This window comes from Perna viridis, chromosome 12, assembly GCF_037379345.1.
Source record: "Perna viridis isolate PV_CMFRI_1.1 ecotype Kerala chromosome 12, ASM3737934v1, whole genome shotgun sequence".
Classification (NCBI taxonomy): domain Eukaryota; kingdom Metazoa; phylum Mollusca; class Bivalvia; order Mytilida; family Mytilidae; genus Perna; species Perna viridis.
Genome location: NC_142456.1, coordinates 20,875,994 through 20,898,171, shown reverse-complemented (window position 1 = coordinate 20,898,171; position 22,178 = coordinate 20,875,994). Strand labels below are relative to the sequence as shown.

The window sequence follows — 22,178 nt, the reverse complement described above, 5'->3', positions numbered from 1 at the left end:
CGGAATAATGAAATGTGTGTTACATTGTACCCTTGTTAAACAATTACAACAGATATTCAAAAGACTATACACAATTTATTGTTATGATTAACTTGAGTAGGCAAGCTTTTCGAAATATTCCCTAAGTATATTTCAGTCAAGGCTGGGATAAATATCAGTAAAATGTACGAAATATATATTATATGTTATTATATAGATAGTAGTGATTTACCGGATGTTTCCAGTGTAAATATTGTCGAAAATTTACACTGTGAAATGAATTCGGTAATGTCACTCTCGCACGTTCTCGTGCAAAGAACGGTTTAACTCGTGTGCGAAAAAAGTTCCGCACATTCGTTAAATCTACGCGTTCTTCGGTACTTGTGATCATAATTTGGGGTTATTCACCCTTTCCAATGAATTATCCTATTATCATTTCCTTCAAAATTAACAAGATGTTTGCCACTACTGAAAGTGCTGGATGTGGTGCCTTAAAAAATCTAGAGGCTGTTTACATCTTTTTAAAACAAACAAAAAAATGGCATGTTAGAATTTCCGGTCAAATATTACAAAAATAACCCAAAACCCGATACCCTGTGGATGTATCTCGTACATTCATAAGTTGGTAGGTTTTAAAGAGTAATCAAGGTTATAACGGTACTCAAAAGAATGTAATCCAGGGACAAAGACCAGACATGGAAAACAGACATACACAAAAGAACATAAAGTAACTAAAACCATACTTACTAAGTAACAAAAGCAAATGAGCAACTCGAACTCCACTAATAACTGGGAGCATGGACCAGGTGCACCGGTAGGATAAGCGTCCTCCGCTTTTTTAGAAACACCCGCCGAGTTGCTTATAAAAAGTCAAGTTCGGGGCAGACAAACGAGGAAAGTAAAACTATAAGGTTTTGTAGGTATTTTTGTGTCGTGTTTATCTATCTGATCAGAAGTAATAGTGCTATTTTCCTTTCCTTTTTAGCTGTGTTCATAGATTCGTTATTTTTATCTGATTTTACAATCATAACTGATAGCGCTTCAATATAAAGTATTACATATATCAGTGCTCTGTAAATTATACCAATATTTCTTTTAGTTATGTTATGACAAGGTAATTATTTACCACCACTAGAACTAGAAAGATTTCTATCTAAAGAGTATTACACTTTTCAAGGTAGATATGAATGAAAGAGCTTTTCTTAATGAAGACTAATGTTTGAAAATTTAATCACGCTGATCGCACGTGTGATGATAACATGACAAGAAAATCAAAGAGATGTTTTTACATTGATATAGAAATTAAAGTAATGCAATTCATTCCATGCTTCCTAGGTGAAGAGAGAAAGGTTAAATGGTCACTAACACGTGTCAATCTCACCCAAGATATTAATCCTATTTTAAAAGAATAATCAAGGAACCAAGATTATAGCGGTAATTAAAAGAATATAATCCAGGGACAAAGACAAGACATACACAACAACGATCATACTATAATCATGCATACAGTGCAACAAAAGCAAATAGGCAACTCGGAATCGATTCGCATGACGAGAAACGTTGATTTTTAATGCACCTTTACCTTAACTAATATAGATGTGCTTACTTATATGTTTCTAAATCATCATTAAAAATGTTTATCATCGTCATTACTAACACTATTGTCTACCCCGGGTGTGATATTTTATGAGAAACTCGACGGGTATTTCTTGAATAGCAGACTGTGCTACCTTTCCGTTTGACCTTACTCTCAGTTTTGAGTGGAGCCTGGGTTGCTCACTTAATTTTGTTTCTTTGAACGTGATATTTTGTTTAATCGTGTTCTTCGTTGTGTGTCAATTTTCCAAGTTTAGTATGAATTCTACTATGTTATATGCTTTCTTTTTTTTTTGGTATTTTCCTGCTTAAAGGTAACTTTCGATTTATTCTAATCGATCCTTAAGGATTGATCGAAATTTTAGTGTTGACTTTGCTTTAGGAAACACGAATGCTTCCTCACAGACGGAAATATGCTTTCATAAAGTAGCACGTGTAATTTTTCTTTTAAGTGGAAGGTTTTCTTCCACTCGAAACGACCATTTGGTAATATTGACAACTTTTTAAATCAATTAATTTTAAATAAATTACCGGTAACAACATACTTCAACTTGATTACCTGTATACCCTAATGAGTCAATCATTAATATGACAAAGCGACCTCCATCCATCCATCGTATGTAGTCCTTGTGTTTTAGAAATAACTTTCAACTAAATAGTGCTCAGAAACCTAGGCGCTCTGTCCAAAGAGCATCTGGGTTGTGTCCCCCAGGTGGTGGAATGGGGTGCCCCTGGCGTATTACCTGCTGGGGCTGTCAGGCTATAACGAAAACTTGACTGCAAACCATAGTGATGCACCGTGTTGGGAAAGATGCCACGTTCCTCCCACATCAAAGAAGCCTGCTGTGGTATTCGATAGAAATAGGAACCTTTGCGCTCCGCCACAGGAGGCAAAATTGCCCGACCCTACCCACCCCCCTATTTTCCAGATTTCAATCTAAATTTATCGACCTTGTTGCCCTTGTGTACTACCTTTTTTTTTCATTTCATTTCATGTTCATGTTTTCATCAATTTCATGTTCATTGTCTGAATATAGCTGGAATATTGGTGCTCGGGCTTTAAACCCCAACAATCAATCAATCAAACATAAAACATAATAAACTGATTCCCCAAATTTCCTCGTTCGTAAATCGCAATTTCTCAATATGAGTTCCCCACTATGCATCACCTACATACATGAACTGTAAAATAAAAAGTTTACCTGATACAATAACTGTACCCATGATTATAAGATTTATGAAAAGGATAACCATGGGTTTGCTGAATGTCTACTTTTGGAATTATATAATCATTCCCATTATTTAGTAACATCAACATTTGTGAGGTATTTTTCATTCGTAATTTGTCAATACGATGTTAGTACTATAAAGGTGCTTATTTTCTTTTGAATCAATATTCCTGGTTTATCAAATATTTTTTTGGAATTCAGGGTTTCATTGATTTGAACAGATTTTGTTTGTACTCAAAGAACTAATGTGTTTCGTTGGGAAATTGAATTCATGGCTTGTTATAAGAACATCGATGGTACACTCGTTAAGACGTTTAGGTTTCCCATTTTAGCGTTCGTGCATCGTTTATCGTGCGTTTGCACATCGTTTTGTGTTCGTTTAAACGCACCATGAACGAACGATAGAAGCGAAGCGTTCGTTTACGTTTGTACTTTGATTATTTACTTGATCAACTGTTATTTTTTATATTATATACTATTATTCATTGATATATTTTCATTAATTCAATTTTCGTTTTTCTTTTTCATCATTATTTGCAAATATTACCATTTTTCATCTTTCGTCTATCGTGCGTTTTAAAGCACGCTGTGAGCGTTCGTCTATCGCGTTTAAACGCACGATAAAAGCGTTCTTTATCGTGCGTTTGGGGAACGTTTAATGTGTGTTTAGGTATCGTGAGTACGAGAAACCTAAACGTCTCAAGGAGTGTACCCTTCAAATTATGATTATTTCACATTTAAGGAGGAAGAGACAGGGTGAGAACATAACTTTTACAAATCATTGGAACATTTCTATTCACTATTTTACATCAATCTCATATAAGCACCAAAGTAACTCAGACTGATTTCATTCTGTTTCAAAGGAATGCTTGCTAGGCTTTGTTTGAATTGAAAATGATACATATCACTGATTTCAAGAGTTATGTCCCTTACCCTAGGTCAACCTCCTTAAATGTTAAATTTATGTATTTGTTTTATGTAAGCACGTGTGTCAATATATAATTCGAATGATTTTGGACCCAACTACAAAATACCTCTGGATGATATATAAAACTACGATGTTTTATGGAACACTTTATTTAAATGTGTACGTTTACTCAGACTCAATATGCACAGTAGTTTCTTTTTACATTAGTACACTGTGATATGGAACAAACTTATTTATAATATGTGCAAATAATAATATTGAAGAATGTACAAAACTATATCCAATGTTCACAGAACTGAGATAAGGGGGGATCATACAAAGAAATCATTTACAAAGAAAACTAGCGCTTTGGTGAAACTGTTTACACTAGATGCCTCTAAGATGCTTGTACAAACATGTATTTACGTATACTGAATTATCTAGATCGCATACAACTAAAATGTTTGAAAATTTGATCTATCTTCTCAATATAACATAATTGAGACACATTTTTCATATTATTTATCCGTTCAATGTTCTCTATCTTCATCATGTTTTTGAAGTATTAAGTAGAACTCCAGATATGAATCATGCAAAATGCGATTTATGGTTGGAAATCTGTCATACGTTTTTTATACTTTATTTTAAATGATATTTTTAATAAAAATTAACATGTGGTTTTTCATATAATCCTTGTTCTTAAAATATATAAATTATATAGAATATACTGTATATAACTTAAGGGAGATAACGCTGTATTTGACACCAAAAAAAAAAAATCCAACAGAAACATTTGGATTTGCAATGTGAATTATCACTAAGAGCTGACACTTTGGAAATGATAAGAATACATTTGATCATACAGACCTATAAAGCAACTTACTAACAAAAATAAAATTGTGTAGTGTTATTGGTGTGTTTGACATATTACAGAATTTGCATGACTCTTACAAAAACTGCTACTTAAATGTAAGAACAACATATGAAGAAATAATTTAAGAGGTTACTAAAATAAATTGCTATAATAAGGGTCTTCGTCAATATATGATGATGTTCAGCTAATTAAGTCTAGTGACGTCACCAACAAATGATTAAGAATGACATTTTACAGTAAACAAAATATTCCTCATGTTACAAATGGAATTTAAGTAAATATAACTTTAAAAAACTTCACTATTGTATCAAACAGTATCTGATAATTAATGATTCATATATCTCACACATTCACGAAATATCATATATTTGAAATGAGATGGTTGACTACGATGTCATCGTAAAAATGCAAAATGAGATTTATGAACCTTGCAAAATGACGGTCAGATTTTTAATAGTCGATAATTGTCCTCGCAGTTGTAAAAAGTCTGCTTCACGGAAAACTTTTGTCTAGAGTATAATGTGCCATAAGATCTACTTACATTTGAAGTTCGAATATATGATAGCTAGACTAGATTTCAATGGAATAAACTGTCATCTATGGAATCGCAAATATTCGTACTAGAAAGTACGTTATCGTTAAAATGTTTTTGAACCGGCATCATGAATGACAGATGAGACATATTTTCCGTAAGTGGTAGCTCAATCAACCTAACTAGAAAATTCAATGTTGGAACATATATATTTTGAAAACACTATTATCATTTCGTTTATTTTTTGTCTAGCACATGAAAAAGACGGAGTTTCATTGTACTTATCCATGCAGGAGTTTGTTTATAGAAAGGACATACACGTCATTTAAATAATATTTGCAAGTACTATTATCGGCTTACCTGATTTTCGTTATAATTACATTGGTATATCGGCTGAGTAACATAGATATGAGAACGTTTAGTAATTTCCTTCAGAATAAAGTTCCAAAAAAATATTATATCGTTGATTTTTTTGTTATATTGCTCGAAATGGGAGATAATTTATAAAAGCAGACTTTGGTACTTATTTATCAAAATAAATTGAAAAGTGTAAGCGTTACGGACAGTTGCACGAATCACTTAGCATTACTTAGTTTTGCATCGTCTCACGACTGGGACAACACTTGAATAAGAATTATAATGTTTTTTTTTAAATGTGATGTAACAAAACTAACAAAACTATTCATTTTTTCATAACTAACATGTATCATAATATATACAAAGCGTAAGTGATATTTACACTAACAAGTAATAAGGGCACTTGATTTTCGTTGCCTCATAATGTGGGACTGCATGTACTAGTTAATATTACGTAATTCAATGTTATGTTCTGTTTGATTATTTGCAGACATTCATCTTAGAGGTAATAATATTTATTCTTGTTTTGATAAAAAAAAAAGTGGAACTAAAAAGCTGAATTTGACACATGACATTCCTGACATTGTTCGATATGAGCATGTTAAGTCAATGCCACAGAATGTCGTAAGTAAAAGTTGATCGTAAATCATGACGAACATTAAAACAGCATCATGACTTTATGATTTACCATACATTTTACACTAACGACTTTTTCTGAAATTTATGCAAGTAGATTTTTCCTTGTCAAATGGTCAATTTGAGAATACAAGTTAAATAATAGTATTCCAAAATGATGTATTATGTATAATTAATTGAATTCATGTAATTCTTGTTTGCAACATCTTGAATCACCTTAATTTCAAGTGTAGTTAAAAACCAGGTGACATGTACAAAACAATATGTGTCTTTTAAAACCAAATGATATGACTGCCTAATATTGTATGGTAGCTGAACCCGTGAATCCTTGTCGCATATAAAATGTCATATAGTTGAATAAATTTTTCCAGGCTGTATGCAATTCCTCTGACCAAATTTCCTGGAGGTGAGGTTGAATGGCATGCAGAAATTGTTGACCAACCATCTGAAACAAAAAAAAAAAAAAAAAAAAAACACATGTAAGAATAAGCTTTCATGAAAAGTTAAATTCAGCCCTTTTTATACTTGAATGCTGTTGTTGACGTAGATGTAACTCAGTTAAACTGGTAATAAGAAGAGTACCGAAATCATAATTATGACATGAAAAGGTGACTTTAAATAATACATTAATTTTCAAAAGATGGACACACTGGGGAAATGTTTCTGACTTGGTACAGACATTCCATCGTGAAACGGTGTGTTAAAGCAGGTGTAATACTAGCCTTACTACTAGTGTTGCCATAAAAAAATAAGTAAAATTTAATATTGTGCACACGGGAGTCAAAATAGATACCACAGTAGTCAATAAGCATTAACCTAGATCATCTGTATAGTGCAAATTACATATAATTTTTTGTTGTTGTTGTTTTTTTTTGTTGGTTGAAACTGCAATAGGATTGTGATACCGACAGAAGAAAATTACAATGAATCAACTAAAAACCGAGTTTTTAATTCTTATGTAAATAGAAATACAGAGAAATGAACAAAACATATGTATCAAATGATCGTATTCAATGTGGGACAGGAAATTAGAAAAAGAACTTTTATTTTCTCCTGAAAATGTTCCTTTGCGAGTTTAGACGACACTCGACACTCTTAGTCTTTTTGCTCCTTCTGTCACACTTCACTCGAGAATGATCTGGTGAACGATAACCCAAATCTTTAATCTTCACCCATGCAAAACACTATCAAAATCTTATCGTGATATTCAATAAAGAAGGATCTACCACGAGGCAGTTACGGCGTTCCATATAATGAAATAAATAACATATGTATGGCTCTCACTAAATGCAATATTTTTTTCATGTATAAATTATTGTATATCGGGCAATGGAAACTTAATTAATTAAAACTGATATTGACATTGCTGTAATGACGACTCTTTCCCCACTAATCATTAAAATGAGACGATTGATACAGTTAAAGATTAAAATTACGGCCATCAACAAATTTAATTTCACAACCAATTTAATAGATCAATGAACATATATTTTAAACAAAGAAGCAGAACAGGATCTGAACATTAACAATGTATACAAACCTAACTTATAAAACATCAGTTAACACTTCTATTTGCAATCCTCACCAAGATTTGAAATATACAGGTCCATGTAAAAATTAGACAGATCCAATAGTAACAGTACGTCTATGGGGTGCATTGCATACAATTCAGTGCACTTCAGAAACATTTCATTTACACTTTACATCGCAGATGTGTGAGAATAGAGAAAGAACCTAGAGGAATCTTTTATCAGATTTTTGCTTGAATGGTCCAATTTTACACATCGATTAAGTGTTGAATATCGGTGTTTAATCCTTATTTTTCCAATCAAGAAAAATATGAAATCATAGCTACTGTTTTTTCTTCTTGTATGCCCCATTCAGTAAAATAGATAATACAGATGAAGGCATTCTACAAACAGCATGAAATGTCAATTTCAATAATTGCAAAATTGGGCTATTGTGAACCACATATTTCCTCGAAATATGTCACAACCAATTTATATTAAATTGTTTCTAATTTGTGCTTTAATTGTGTTGAATGCTTTAAAGTGGTGGCAGTGTAATATTGCACCAAATAATGTTAATATATATTATAACCTGCCTGTTTTTTACATGTACGGGTACTAAGCCAATCAAAGTTTTAATGCTAATATGGCTCGTTTTACTTTAAATTGTGATGGATACAACATTAACGGGTAATAAAGAAATGTTAACGTTTTGAATTACCAAATGACACTGTTCTATGCTATTTCACATAATTATATAGTAATTGGTTCAATTTACGAATTATGAATAAATAATTCAGTATAAAGGACCGTGTTTCAAATGCGTCCCACGACACAATCAGTTCACATCTTTGCTTATTTATCGACTCGTTGGTCACAAGATATAAATCTGATAACAATATATATTACCTTATCAATCGGGACCGCCGCAAAAAAATATGACTCATGCAATTTTAACGAAGATAAAATATTGGGTATTTGTAAAATATTGGCAAATGAAATTCATCATTTTAAATCAGTTAATAACGAGAAACATTCTCTTTAGTATCAAATACTACATGTCCATTCTGTATTTGTTTCTATGCAAAAAGTATTTTTTCTTTTAAGTAGCTGTCTTAGTAAGAATCATGTAAAATCTGAAAAATGTGATACACCCTAAAGGCTACATAGTTTAATTTTTGTAATAAAGTTGTTTTGTGGGTCTATACTATGAAATATGTAATTATTCATTCGAATCTGCCTGCTCTTAGGATATAATCAACATTAAAAACCCAGTAGATTCTATTGTATTTGAGCGTCAATTACATAGTTATCTCCCTTAATTTTGAATCTACAGTGCATTCTATACAATTTTTATCTCCAAAGAGCACGGGTTATATGAAAAACCACATGTTAATTTATGTTTACTATGACATTTCAAACAAAATATCAAAAATAAAAATATGTAGGCTTTTTACCCATGAATCACATTTTGCATGATCCTTAGCTGGAGTGCTACTTAATTCTTGAAAGTTATATGTTCATTGGTAACAGTATTCAACGACTTTATTATAAAGTTTATTATATTATTATAGTTCACTTGAGTTTTATAAATCTTCCAAAACAAATCATGTTTCATAATATTTTAACTGTGCTATTGCATATCCTTTTCTACAGTATATACGAACTCTTGGCCTTTTATCATAATTTTATCTGAATAAACAAAATCCTTTCCTGTTAGGCTTAATGTAACTTTTTTTTATTTTTTTTTATATCTTATATTTCTATTATTTGTTGAACGCTTTCGGATTGAAAGAACTTTTTGAATATTCATGTAATTAAGTGAGTCATATGAATATCTAATATGTCAATATCACAAATCATCCTTTATAGTTCTGGATTGAATTTAAGTGACCTAGATTTATCATGTAGCCTGAACACATAGCTTTCTTTATTTCTATATACACCAATTTCATTCCAACATTAAAACAGACAAAATTGTATTTAAAATTAAAATTGCATTAAGCCTACTCTAATTTTAAAGATATGTTGAGATAAAATTTAAAATTCTGAAAATGTTTCTCATAGTTCGTTTGCACTGCAGGGATCCAAATGCCGTTGAAAAATTGAATTATTTGGAAAAATGATTTTATATGATTTTTTTTCGAAGATTTATAAAATTCAAATGTACCATTCAACCTTGATATCAATATGAAAAAAAAAATATTGGTTATCAAGTTGTTATGTTTGATTTTTGCGCGTTTATATTATCGAAAATAACTATAAGTGTGGAAAGCAGTACTTATCTCCTATTTAGGCATTTGTAAAATGAAAATATCATTCATGAGTCATAATACAAATACAGTTGGAAGTTCTTAGCAATTTCTGCTACACTTAAAAATAACCTCAGATGCAGAAAGAAGAATTCCTCCTGGAAAAATTTGTCCTACGCGGATCAAAGAAGTTCTTTCCAACAAGTTGCGGATAAAGATTGTTTATATATCACTAAAAAAAGTATAACAACTCTTCCGACAATTGTGGCGCGAAACGAGGAGCTAGGGAAACAGTGTCGGTAAAATATTCAACAACTTTTATTATTTTTTTTGTATCGGATCGGTCAAATAAAGAACAGATCACTTTCGCCTAGTGCATCCGCGGTTTTTTTGGGGTTTTTTTTGTAACGAGAAAGGTTGAAGAGTTCCAATTCCATACAAATATCGCCAAAGTAGTACAGAATCAAATAGAAATGAATAGAAAGAAAATTCAGAGACATCTACACCTCACCAAGTTTGACTTTTTTGTACCTTGGTGACGTTCAGGCATGGATTTGCATCTTTATTGTTCATGTTCCAATGCTTAAATTCCTGATGTCACTTTAGCAATAGTTTTGTTTTCATTACGTTTCGCGACATTTTGTTATGATTATCCAAATTCCAATGTCACCCTTAAAATATCTCAACCAAAATTAATAACTTCTAACGCAATAGGTTATTTTCGAACAATGTGAAAAGATAACGTAATCATTAGTATGCTATTTAATATGCTAGAGAACTTAGGATTATACGACTTATTGACTCAGTAAAGTCTGTATTCTTGGATAATTTAAGTAACTATAGCAACCATTGTCAAACCTAATAATATGCTGGTGAGTATTTATTGTGATTAACAAGGATCTAATTAAAGAAATTTTGTTTTATAGAACTTTAGTTTGGTTGTATTACATTGGTATCAAATTACACACGCTCAGATGTTTTTTTTGTGTCTTAATAAATAAATAATTGGTGAGTCTATTAACCGTAAACCATTAGAAACATATAATTAACAGTATTCTGTCAATTCTACATAGTAGAAATACAGATCTTAAAGCACCACGTTCAAACAATGAAAATCCAGAATCCGTGAAAAATGGAAAAATCTGTCAAGTGCGCCAAATGGATTGAGAGTCAATCATGTCGTATCCATTGGTCTATAGAAAAAGAAAAGAAAACCAAAACATGTAAAAAGCGATTCTTATGACAAACCTTAAGGAGGTAGACCTGGGGTCTATAACTCTTGAAATCAGTGATGTGTTTGTATAATATTCAATTTCACCAAAGCCTCTCAAGCTTTTGTTTGAAGCAGAATAAAATCAATCCAAGTTAATTAGATGCTTGCATAAGATGGATGTAAAATGCTGCATACAAACGTTACAATGATTTGTAAGAGTTGTGTCCCTTACCCTAGGTATACTTCCTTAACACTCCACTACTGCCATTATTTCCGTTTACCTCTTTCAACATACACAAATGAACTTGATAGACTTTCGTGAGGTGTTAAGGTACTTATATTCGTTGCATAGTTTCACGGATTCGGTCGATTGAAAATTTACGCGGTTATTAACCTTTACCATATTAAAAATGACTAGAGGTTAATAGTGCTAAAAATATTTTTGCGGGAACTATTTTACTATTTTACTTTTTTCGTACTTATGTGCCTATTGCGACTAATGGGTATATTTACAGAACATTATTTTATTGAATCCAAGCCCTGAGTAGTATATGTCATGCAAGCTCATCGACTATCCTGTAAATGAGACGAAAAGGTTGCTGTTACCTATAGAAAATGAGGTCGTTATTAGATATTCAAATAATGATGTTGATTTTAAAATTTCCTCATGACTGAGTTACATCATATCAAGACCCTACTTAGATGGTATTGTTTCAGTTTTGTTAATGAATTGAAGTTCATTCATTGTTTTCACAAGGGATTTTAATTACAAAGGATCATGTAACTAAAGCTCAACAACACTTTTGATTATTAAACCAGCAATGAAAGATTGCTTATATTGGAACTGTACATTGTCTCAGATAGCGACATCAAAAATAGTTGTTTTATTCTCACGAATGTATTATTTTCCCTTGATGTGGTTTTATGTTTATGTATCTATTCTATAACAAAAGGTGATCTATAATTACAATCCTGCATCTGTATGTTTAATGAAACGAAACTTGATTTATAACCTTATTTCAAACATGATCTGAACACATAACAGGGAAGCTATCAAACTGATTTAATCATTATGTTCCCAAAACGAAGTTGGAGATATATATACGTTTTTGCTACTGTGTTGAATTCTCATTGCTTTTAACCTTCGTTTTGTAACCGAATCCACTCAGAAACGGCTGACTGGATTGAAACAAAACAAATATGTAGATGTGTACGTAGCTTTTAAATTCCAAACTACATAATGACTTGCTTTTAATCAATTGTACATAAGGATATAGTACGCATGCTCCCTTCGTTTTATGCAAATTACTTACATCTATAAACTCCTCCTTTGCATTGTAATGAACGTGCCTCTGACCTAGTTCACCCATTAACTCTTTCAGCCTCTCAGGTCTATGCAGCCTAGATATACACTTATCAACAGTCCCCATCACACGGAGAGCATGCGATCTGAGGATTGCACTTTGTTCCATATCTTTTTGACTCAGTTGTTTAAACGGAAGGAATGCATCTTGAACCTCTGGGTGACTGTCAAACAATCTGAAGGATAGAATGATGAAATTGTAAATAATGAAAACATATGTGAGTGAGTATGTCAAATTTGTGTCGAAAAAACTTTTTTCAGGTTGAATGATATTTTTATAGACGGGGATGTTTTTTAAGTGTAGAAGTTTTTAAAAATCAGCCAAAATGGGAAAGATCAGAAACATTACGTCAAAATCCCACCAATTGGATAATGAAATATCACTTAAAGGTGCTTCCTCTATAAAAAGACCATTTTTTGATCTCTGAATTACTGTTATTTGCTCAGAATTGTTTCAATAGAATATTAGAAAAATGAGGTTTTTGACAGAGTTATCTTCCCTTGAAATGTTCTTTGTCAGTGCATTTCAATGAATTTACAGCTCCATATATGAAAAAAATATTGTCTTATTCCTTAAATCTTAATTATGTTTGTAAATAACGCAACTGTTCACTGACCACACCAATCAATTGTTTTGCCTCCCTGTGATCATTTAATCGTGTATATACACTTCATTGAAGAATTTTGCAGTGAAAATTTTAACTCTTTCTTTCATGATGCTTCCAAGTGTTGTTATCAAAAAGTAAAAATAAATATTACAGGTTCAACATCACTTGATTCCCAAGATTTGGATGCCAACGGAATACAATCATTGAAATGTTTTAGTTTGCTTGAACAACGCGTACTTGTTTTGGAACCGTTGATTAATAAGTTAAAGCCAATTTATTTCATACAGAAATATAAATGTGGCAGATGAATGAAGTTTACATGTCTATTAGGTGGCTATCTTACAATATATCTAAGAGTCTGCGACTGGGTTATCGGGCAATTTGTAATAAGATACATAAACTTAAGTGGAATATGTAGCCATCTCATTATCTCAAAATGATTAATTGAACACGTCATATTTTTTGGGTGGTCAATTATAATCATGGATTAAGATAAATGTTTTCATTGATCAAATAACAGAAACATGGTTCTGGCTAATGTGTATTGTTGAGTAGACAAAATAAACGTGGTCAAGAGACTAATGTTTACACTTAAAGGCAGTTTTAACATGTTCCCAAGTAAGTAATTTCAGGCAGACCAAAATATTCAATTTCTTTTTATTAGGACGTCAATGTGAAAATCAGACAGTGGGTGGCAAGTGACAAGTTTACAAGAACAGTTATATATGTTTCTGTTCACTCAGACGACTTATCAAGTTAAATAGTCGTGACTGCTACCGATCATAAATACTACAATGTTGCATCATGTATTTCGATAATTTCAAAGGGACTGCACTTAGCTGTTATGGTGTCAAGAAAGAGAACGCACAATAAACTTACAACCAAAAAGAAAACAAGAAAGACGGCAAATACAAATTTAACGGAACAAATAAAAAAAAATCATACCCGGAAAACCTATAACAGATAAAAAAAAACCAAACAAAACAAAAAACAAAACAAAACAAAACAAAGTAAACAAAACACACAAAATATTTTCTAATTAATGCCTTCAAATATCAGGGTATATCGTAATAGATCAAACAATAATAATTTAAGTTGAGAAGTAGCCTTGCCAACAACTTGCATATGAAAGTTTAAAATAACCATGTTTAAATAGTCAACCCACAACTAGATACATATGGCGCCAAGAAAGGACTGAATGGTTAATGAATGTAAATATATTTTAAAAACCTATTTTTGTACAACAGAACGACATTGTACACATTGTAATCAACAGGAATGACATATGGAGATTGGTGAGTCCCAGGAATTAATATTTAGAGTTGCTTCAATACATTGCCCACTGGAAAATAAATAATTGGGTTTTCTCATTACATGTAAAAAAAGACTGATAAGTCAAAGCTCCGATCAAAGTACATGGATGAAAGAACCGTCCTTTAGACAAACTTATCCCAAACCATTATATATTGCCATGGTTTCCTTTTACTTCTTACTTTAAACGCGGTGAACCCTTACATTATAAGCTAATAATATCATTACAGAAAGTTTATAAACAGACAAACTAAGAACAAAATTGAAATCAAAGGGGGGAGTGTTCTAGTGGAAGACAAATAAATGTAATACAGGGACAAAGGACAGACAGGGAAAACAGACACATGACAAAGAACATAAAATAACTACAAATTCGTGTAAAACAGCAAAAGTAAATGAGCAACTCAGACTCCATTAAAATCTATTTGGGAGATAAACAAGTTCCTGATTTACACAAATTCATAAGTTTGTTTTGTACTTACTGACAAAGATACTTTGTTTTTGAGTTTATTCAAATACCGTTTAAATTGTGTTTCAATTTTCAAAGCCTTTGGTTTGCAGGTGTGGCTATTAGAAAATTCATTATCTCAAATATCATTTTCAACGTTTAGGACATGCCCCCAGATGAATAATTACCCAAGCTTAGATTAAAGAAATATACAACAGTTATGTTAAATTAATTCTTGTTATTATCCACAGGATGATGTTCTAGTAACGAAATAATTTGTTTCTCCAATTTGTTGTCACGAAGATAAGATAACGTTATACAAGCGCTCAGTTGTTTAAAGAGTAACATTAGTATTAACATAAAAGAACTTGATTAGTAATTCCAATTTCTTATCAAGAATCCCACCAGGTGTTTCGCCGAATACAATAGGATACTGTTATTATTTTTAGTGTTTTAATCATTTGTTTTCGAATCTTGGCTTATTTTCGCGCAATAAACAATATGCACATGGAAAATTTATATTATTTTTCAATAGAAATTTTTTGTATTATTCTTAAATAGTACATGTACACGTAACGTTTTGTTGGCTTGTTTTCTAATTTTGATGGATGCTACATGTACTTTGCGAATGTATTTAGCTTCTTACAGAGACTGCTAAAATACCAGTAAATGCTTAACAATATATTCAATAACAAATGAAATAAGCAGCTTGATTTTTTGTGTATCTATAAATGAATATAACAACAATTTAATTAAGAGAAGGCTACATTCCAAATATTTTGTAGTTAGTACAAGAATTTTTCCTTTGTGCAAACTGTTTTATTTACTTATTATTTCGAATATTAAATGCCTTTTGATAAAGACAATTTTGTACCAGAAACTGGCACAAGAAGATAGGCAGGTGTGATAGACAACGATATATGAATATTATTTTCGTAAAGATGATACAATTTTCAAAGTGCTCCATGATATAGATGACATAATAATAGTTATAATGGAAACGAAAGACGAAAGATTCCAAGACAACAAACATTGAATGATGTAATTGTTCTGATTGATCATAAATAGCTTATTTACATTCCATTTCTGAAAAAAAAACAACAAAAGATGAAAGTATGTTTTCAATAGAAATATCATAAAATCAAAACAAAATCACATGTACTCAATTTTAGTGACTGCATACCAACCTATATATATATTAGACCTTAAAGCTGCATTAGCTGTCATTTTCGTATTTTTTTGGTGTTTGTTGAAATATGCCTTAACTTTGAATTATTTCTACTGATTTGTACTTTTCCTGTATAATTTTATTTGATATCCAACAATGAATGCACTAAACACATGAAATAGGTGTCGATACATTTATTGTCTTGCAAGACAAAAAGTCGACTTCGATAAATTCGTATGCATGTAACGTCCGGTGACTCTAAACCGCGCATGTATCTAAGGGTTGATTCGTAAAAAAATCTGAGTGCAAAGCGAAAGTGGTAAATCAACGACAAGGAAGGCCGACGGACTCAAGTTGTAATAGAAAAAAAAGTTCAAATATAACACAAGGATCCTTTTGTAATTTACATATGGTGATATGATGTTGCACAAATATGGTCAGTAATTGTCATTATTCATTTGAAAACTAACCAATAAATAGATGGAATGAATTGTAAACAAGGTATGTGCTTATCTGTGTACCCGTAATTGGTAATTTCTTCCAAGATGAAAGTATTTTTAAACCCAGGTGATTGTCCTGTGGGCATTCTCCGGAAGTAATGGCGAAAAATAATTAGATCAAAGCTATCGATCTTCTTTGATTAAAAAAAAAAACGTTCATAATATTTTGTAGGTATTTTCGGCATTTATTGCCTCAATTGCATTACTACAAACTTATTCCATTGAATCAGCGAAATTCTTTAGAATCAGACCTGAACAAATTTGGCAGCCAATGCAGCTTAAAATGTAACTCATTTATGAGGAGATTCCAGCTTATTCTCTCTGTGAGCGGAATATGACGAAGTCTTTGGTCTTTGAATACTTCCTGTCCTATGCTGTCACAGTGTTGATGAAATTAGATATTGCGAACCTGGTTACCGTATGAGTTTTTTTTTTCTTTTGCGTAATGTATTTTTTGTGAGAGGCAAACAGTGACATGAAAGAGACTGTGAAAATATCCATTTATACGGTAAATTGAATTTGGAAATTAAAGAACTAGGATATGACAAAAACAAAAATATTGCAAGCAGTTATAGTTACAAAGCAAATGATTGACTGTTGCACCAAGAAAACAAACATTGTAACAATTTACCTTGCAATATTGATTCGATTCATAACAATGCCCAGCAGAAATTAGATTGTTAATACAAGACGCAACTTTAATTCGTTACTTATATAATTTCCGTCGCTACTTATAAGTTTCGTTATGCTATGTTTATTTGTAGAAAGAGGTTAGTGACTGCAATCTAATAGACAACGCTAACGTAACTCAGCAAATCACATATTCCTCGAGATGATATGACATAAAAGAGTTGCACATTTACTTTTATTACATTGTATGTATTATTTTGGTTATTTATGTTCTTTGTCGTGTGTGTCTGTTTTCCATATCTGATTTTGTCATTGGATTGCATTCTTTTGATTTCCGCTAGAATTTTGCTCCCTTCATTATTCCTTGGTAGTTAATATAAAGTAATAATATAACTTCGATGCAGTTGATTTTTAAGCAGAGACTTTTTAGGAACCCATTTTAAGAATGCAACAAATCCGACAGATCATACCGGACTATTATTTCTTCTTGATTCATATGTAAAAGATATTGGAACTTGTTTACTATTACTCTTCATAAAGAATACTGTTTTCAAAACAATTGACTATAAATCAAAAATATAAATACATTACCAAATAGTCGTATCTTTTAAGATGAATCGTAAATGAAAAAACTACACCCGAGGTGACCAAGTGTCTGATATTCATATGAATAAATTTTTTTACGATTCATTATATTGCAATTTACCAAGGGTTGTAAGGTCACTTGCCAAACTAGTAACTTTGCAATCATTTGACAGTCTGACAAAGATGTATTCATTGTAGTAATATCGTGACATCAATTACTTTCCATTTGATAAGTATTGTTTCCTGATGGTTTTTCTGTCAAGCTGGAGGCCAAGTTTACTTTACATGCAATATTTTTTTTTTATTTACATCTAAACGTTCTATATTTGTTGGACTTTTATCAAAACACATGCTTTTTTTTTCGTTCACATGTTAATTTTTGAAGGTTCAGTTTATTGTTATTAAAACACTATTATGATCAGAAGGCTTCTTGTCTTCTTCAATTTTAATTTTCCTTAGACTTGAGACCTATATAATTTTGGGAAAAGAGTTTTTTTTTAAATTATATGCTGCTATTTAAAACCGCTTTATATCATTCTCAGGAATGACACTGTCATGAAGATGAAATTTATTTTTGTTTTACTGTGTACGTGTTACTTTGATTATTTCATTTTCTTTGTCGTGAGTGCCAATTTTCGCTCTCTCTAGTCGTTGTCTATTTGAATTTATTCTTTTGATAATCGTTCCAATTCTTGTTCCCTTGATTTCCCCAATAAAGGGAATGAAATTTAGATACACAAGGGTTTGTAGTGCAAATCCATGCTAAAATCATCTAAGAGTATGATGGATTATAACACAAGTGACTTTTATAGTAGAAATATACTGTTAAGGCAAACATTGTCACAGAACTATGTAATTTTCGTTCGTTACAAATTACACGCCTAAACCTTTTCTTTCGTATAATAGATGATCTATACTTTTAAAAGATGGTCTTTGATGGAATTTGTTTGTTTTGTTATTATAGACGATCATTGGTATTATCTAAGACCAAAGTAAATTGGTATTCCATTTCCTTTAGTTATTTTTTCGGTTCATTTCGAAATTAACACATTTGAAATGAATAAGAATAGAGTTAATTCGGAAACTGCTGCATGTTTTTAATTTTTCGATGGATAAAAAACGAGATATGTATGTATTTTAGACATAAACATAATATGGACTGTTTACGTATTGAATATTCTACGTCGTGAGTAAAACTTATAAAATAAAATTAAGTAAAACATCGGTCACCTGAAAAGTAGCGTCTTCAAATTCCGTCCCAATTGTGTTTCAATTTTCATTTGTTTCATTATTACAGGATAAAACTAAGAAAACATTAAGGAGACTGATGAAAGAAATAGGTACAAGGAGTAGAGAAAACGGACACTGAGGAAAAAGGTAAAGAAAACGGACACTGCGGCAAGGTGTAAAGAAAACAGAGAGTAAAGCAAAATTGTTAATCAAATGCACAGATTAATGATATAATTTTAGGCCAATTGCAATGAAAACCTCGATTCGCAGTTAATAATATCAAAATGTTAGATTGTTCATAATGAACATTTGCTTTTCATTTTCTCTTGATAGTCCGTGTACACAATGAATTTATCAACATCTATCCAGCCATCCATCCAATATGTTCATCTTATATTTTATTATAAATATATTCACACGTACAACGACCTGTTACGTTGGATACCTTGAAATATAGGAAATCGAAGATTATAACGGTTGACTTTGTGATAAAACTTTGATTTACATTGGTAGTAATGAGATTGTCCATGAAACAGGTGCCCTAATACGATTTCTTTAATCCTATTCCTTATGGACTAATGTTCATTTCTTCAGCATCTTATGAATGTATCAAAGGATGTTTGATTTGCAGTTGTGATAAATGAGGTGTAGGAAATCTAACTTTGTAATCCGATTATTATCCTTCATTTGTCATCTTTGACTCTTGTACATACATTCATGAGTAAAAAGCAGGAGGAAAACAAAATTAACTTTCCAAATATAACTTGTGGTCATTTTAGGAATGGCATTTTCATAGTACTACGTGGATTCATATTTGAATTGAGGAAAGTGGAATATAAATGTAAAAAACAAATATAAATCTTCAGACATAATTCCTAAAATTGAAACTGTTTTGAATTAACGAACAAATAAAAAATGGTTATTTTACTATATCCGCCGGGCTTTTTCTTATTTATTAAGTATTCAGGACAAGACAACTCTCGCATTTAAATTTGCAAATTAATATAATTATAGAAATTGTAGCCATTGTCGATAAGGGATGTAGCTATTGTATTCACATTACTGATAATGCTCGTTATGCCGTTTAAGTCGTTCATGTCTCAACCAACAGGAATAACGGAGACTCCCTATAACACATGGTTTGCGTAAAATTTCAAACAATCACATTTAAACTACACACCTCACTTCCGACAGAAAGATTTTCAGTCAATCATGTTTTGACAGAGGGTCTACATATGTAGGACATTACCGCTGACGCTCTAGCCCAATAATTTACCGGTCACCTAATGCAGAAAATCATATACATTTGTATTTGAAAACGTCACCAGGGAAAGTTAAGGACGACAGTTTACATTCTTCTCAGATATTTTAACTTACTACGCAAAATATATATTATTCTATCTTATGTTTATAGCAAGTAAAACATAAAAAGCTAGACTAATACTTTCAACCTAATCTAGAACATACTCTAAATTATTTTGTTTTTTTCTAAGGAAAAAAATCAAATGCCATAGTATATATCATTATAAATATATATCATTTATAAATGACAATGATAATATTCCACAGCTGGGTACATCTACGGAATAGTAGATGTATGTTGGACGGAGTTATCAAGGGAACCAAGGTTATGGCGGTAATCAAAAGAATGTAATCCATAGGAAAAGATCAGACGGTGCGATATTTACCAAAACGCGCAAATCGCAAATCAATTAAAGGTAAATATAATATAAGTAAAAAGTTAAAGATGATTTCCATATTGTAATTACAACGAGTCGTACACGTAACCAAAATAATAAATTGCCTTTCCATATCAACGGCTGATAAATAACACATTTGTCAACGTATTTGAACCATTACAAGTATGTGTTTAGGGTTACAATCATGAAAAGGGTTTTGAACTTTTATATACGATTCCTACTAAATACTTACGATACCCTACTATAGATAAATATATAGTTACCATGGTAACAAAACCGGATCAAACAAAGTGAGACAAACCAAGACCAAATTAAAAACATATTATTTAAAAGTTAAAAAATAAATCATACTCTATAAAACGGTAAGCAAGAATGGCTTGCACCGGTAGGGTAAGTGTCTAAAGCCATTCTAATTACAAGAGAATATTGTTTTCGGGTTAATACTTCTAACACTAAGAGTTGTTGAAAATCTAAATTTAAAAGTCAACTTGGAAGAATCCATGGATTAAGGCGTATTTCTAGTTTCTTCAACTAAGCTACTGGTGAGAATATTATGGGTATGATCGAAGCGTTACTTAAGTTGTTTTGATACGTGTAAACTTTTATATTGTTTATGTCTTGAGTTCGATCGTTGAATTAAAAAAAAATATAGCCATTATTCTTCCCATTGTCATGGATCATCTGTATAAGAGATGATTTTACAATGGTGTAAAAGGTCGACGATATATTGGACCTCATTTCCTGCCGTCCAGCTACTAAAACCAACATAAGTTAGCAAAGTTTGGCACATATATATCCTTTATTAATAGTAGAATTTTAGTTTCAAAGATCAGATCATAGATCCAGGACCAATGTCATTGCCGTGATGCTTGGCATTGTACTGTACTTTTATCGATGCATTTATATAGAAGGGACGTCACGATTTGTATTTTTTTTATGTCGTGCATCCCCTGTAGTGTTATAAGAAATGGATACAGAACAATCCGAAATGTCACGAGTTTGCACGATAAAAATAAACACTTGATAATCAGTAACGTTTTATTGACAAATCAAATAACGTTATGTTATCATCGAGGACTAGACTATTATATAAATACTTAAGACGGTATTTTGATCGCTGTTTTTTGTCAAATCAATAACTACTTCAAAGACATTAAAACAAAATATACGGGAACCGATTATCATTCATAGCCAATATCAAAACATAAAATCCATTTGTAGACGTCAATCAAACTCCGTCTAAGGCTTCGTTGAAATACCAATTTCTTAGAATATCATGCAATAGTTTTTATTGTGCTTCAGTGTATTTTTGCAAGTTAAGGTTAAATATTTCCCATTTTGTGCACGAACTGACACTGCAAAATAATTCATTAAGGCTTTTAAAATTGATAAAAAGATTAATATATGACTAAGCTTACATGTAAATATGTTCGAAGCGAATTATAGTATTCAAAAGACATAGTCTAAACAAAACATGGAGAGATACATCAATCAATTTACAGCAACCGAAAGGAAACACAAGTACACTTCAAGTAAGTATAAAACCCAAAAT

General features: G+C 31.4%; 1 protein-coding gene across 3 annotated transcripts in view; it reads right to left on the bottom strand.

Moving 5' to 3' along the window:
* Positions 1–3,865: 3,865 nt before the first annotated feature.
* Positions 3,866–22,178, bottom strand: part of LOC148601645 (neuroglobin-like) — a 62,986-nt gene continuing 44,673 nt past the window's right edge. For 2 of the 3 annotated variants that reach the window (XM_088554861.1, XM_088554862.1), the window contains exons 2-3: positions 12,397–12,622; positions 3,866–6,555 (exon numbers count right to left, since the gene is read on the bottom strand). In XM_088554861.1, the coding sequence (XP_088410987.1) occupies positions 6,406–6,555; positions 12,397–12,622 (376 nt within the window). In that variant the 3' untranslated portion in view covers positions 3,866–6,405. Of the gene's footprint in view, positions 6,556–10,877; positions 11,064–12,396; positions 12,623–22,178 lie in introns of those variants that run through there. The other variant, XM_088554863.1, reaches the window with a different exon arrangement.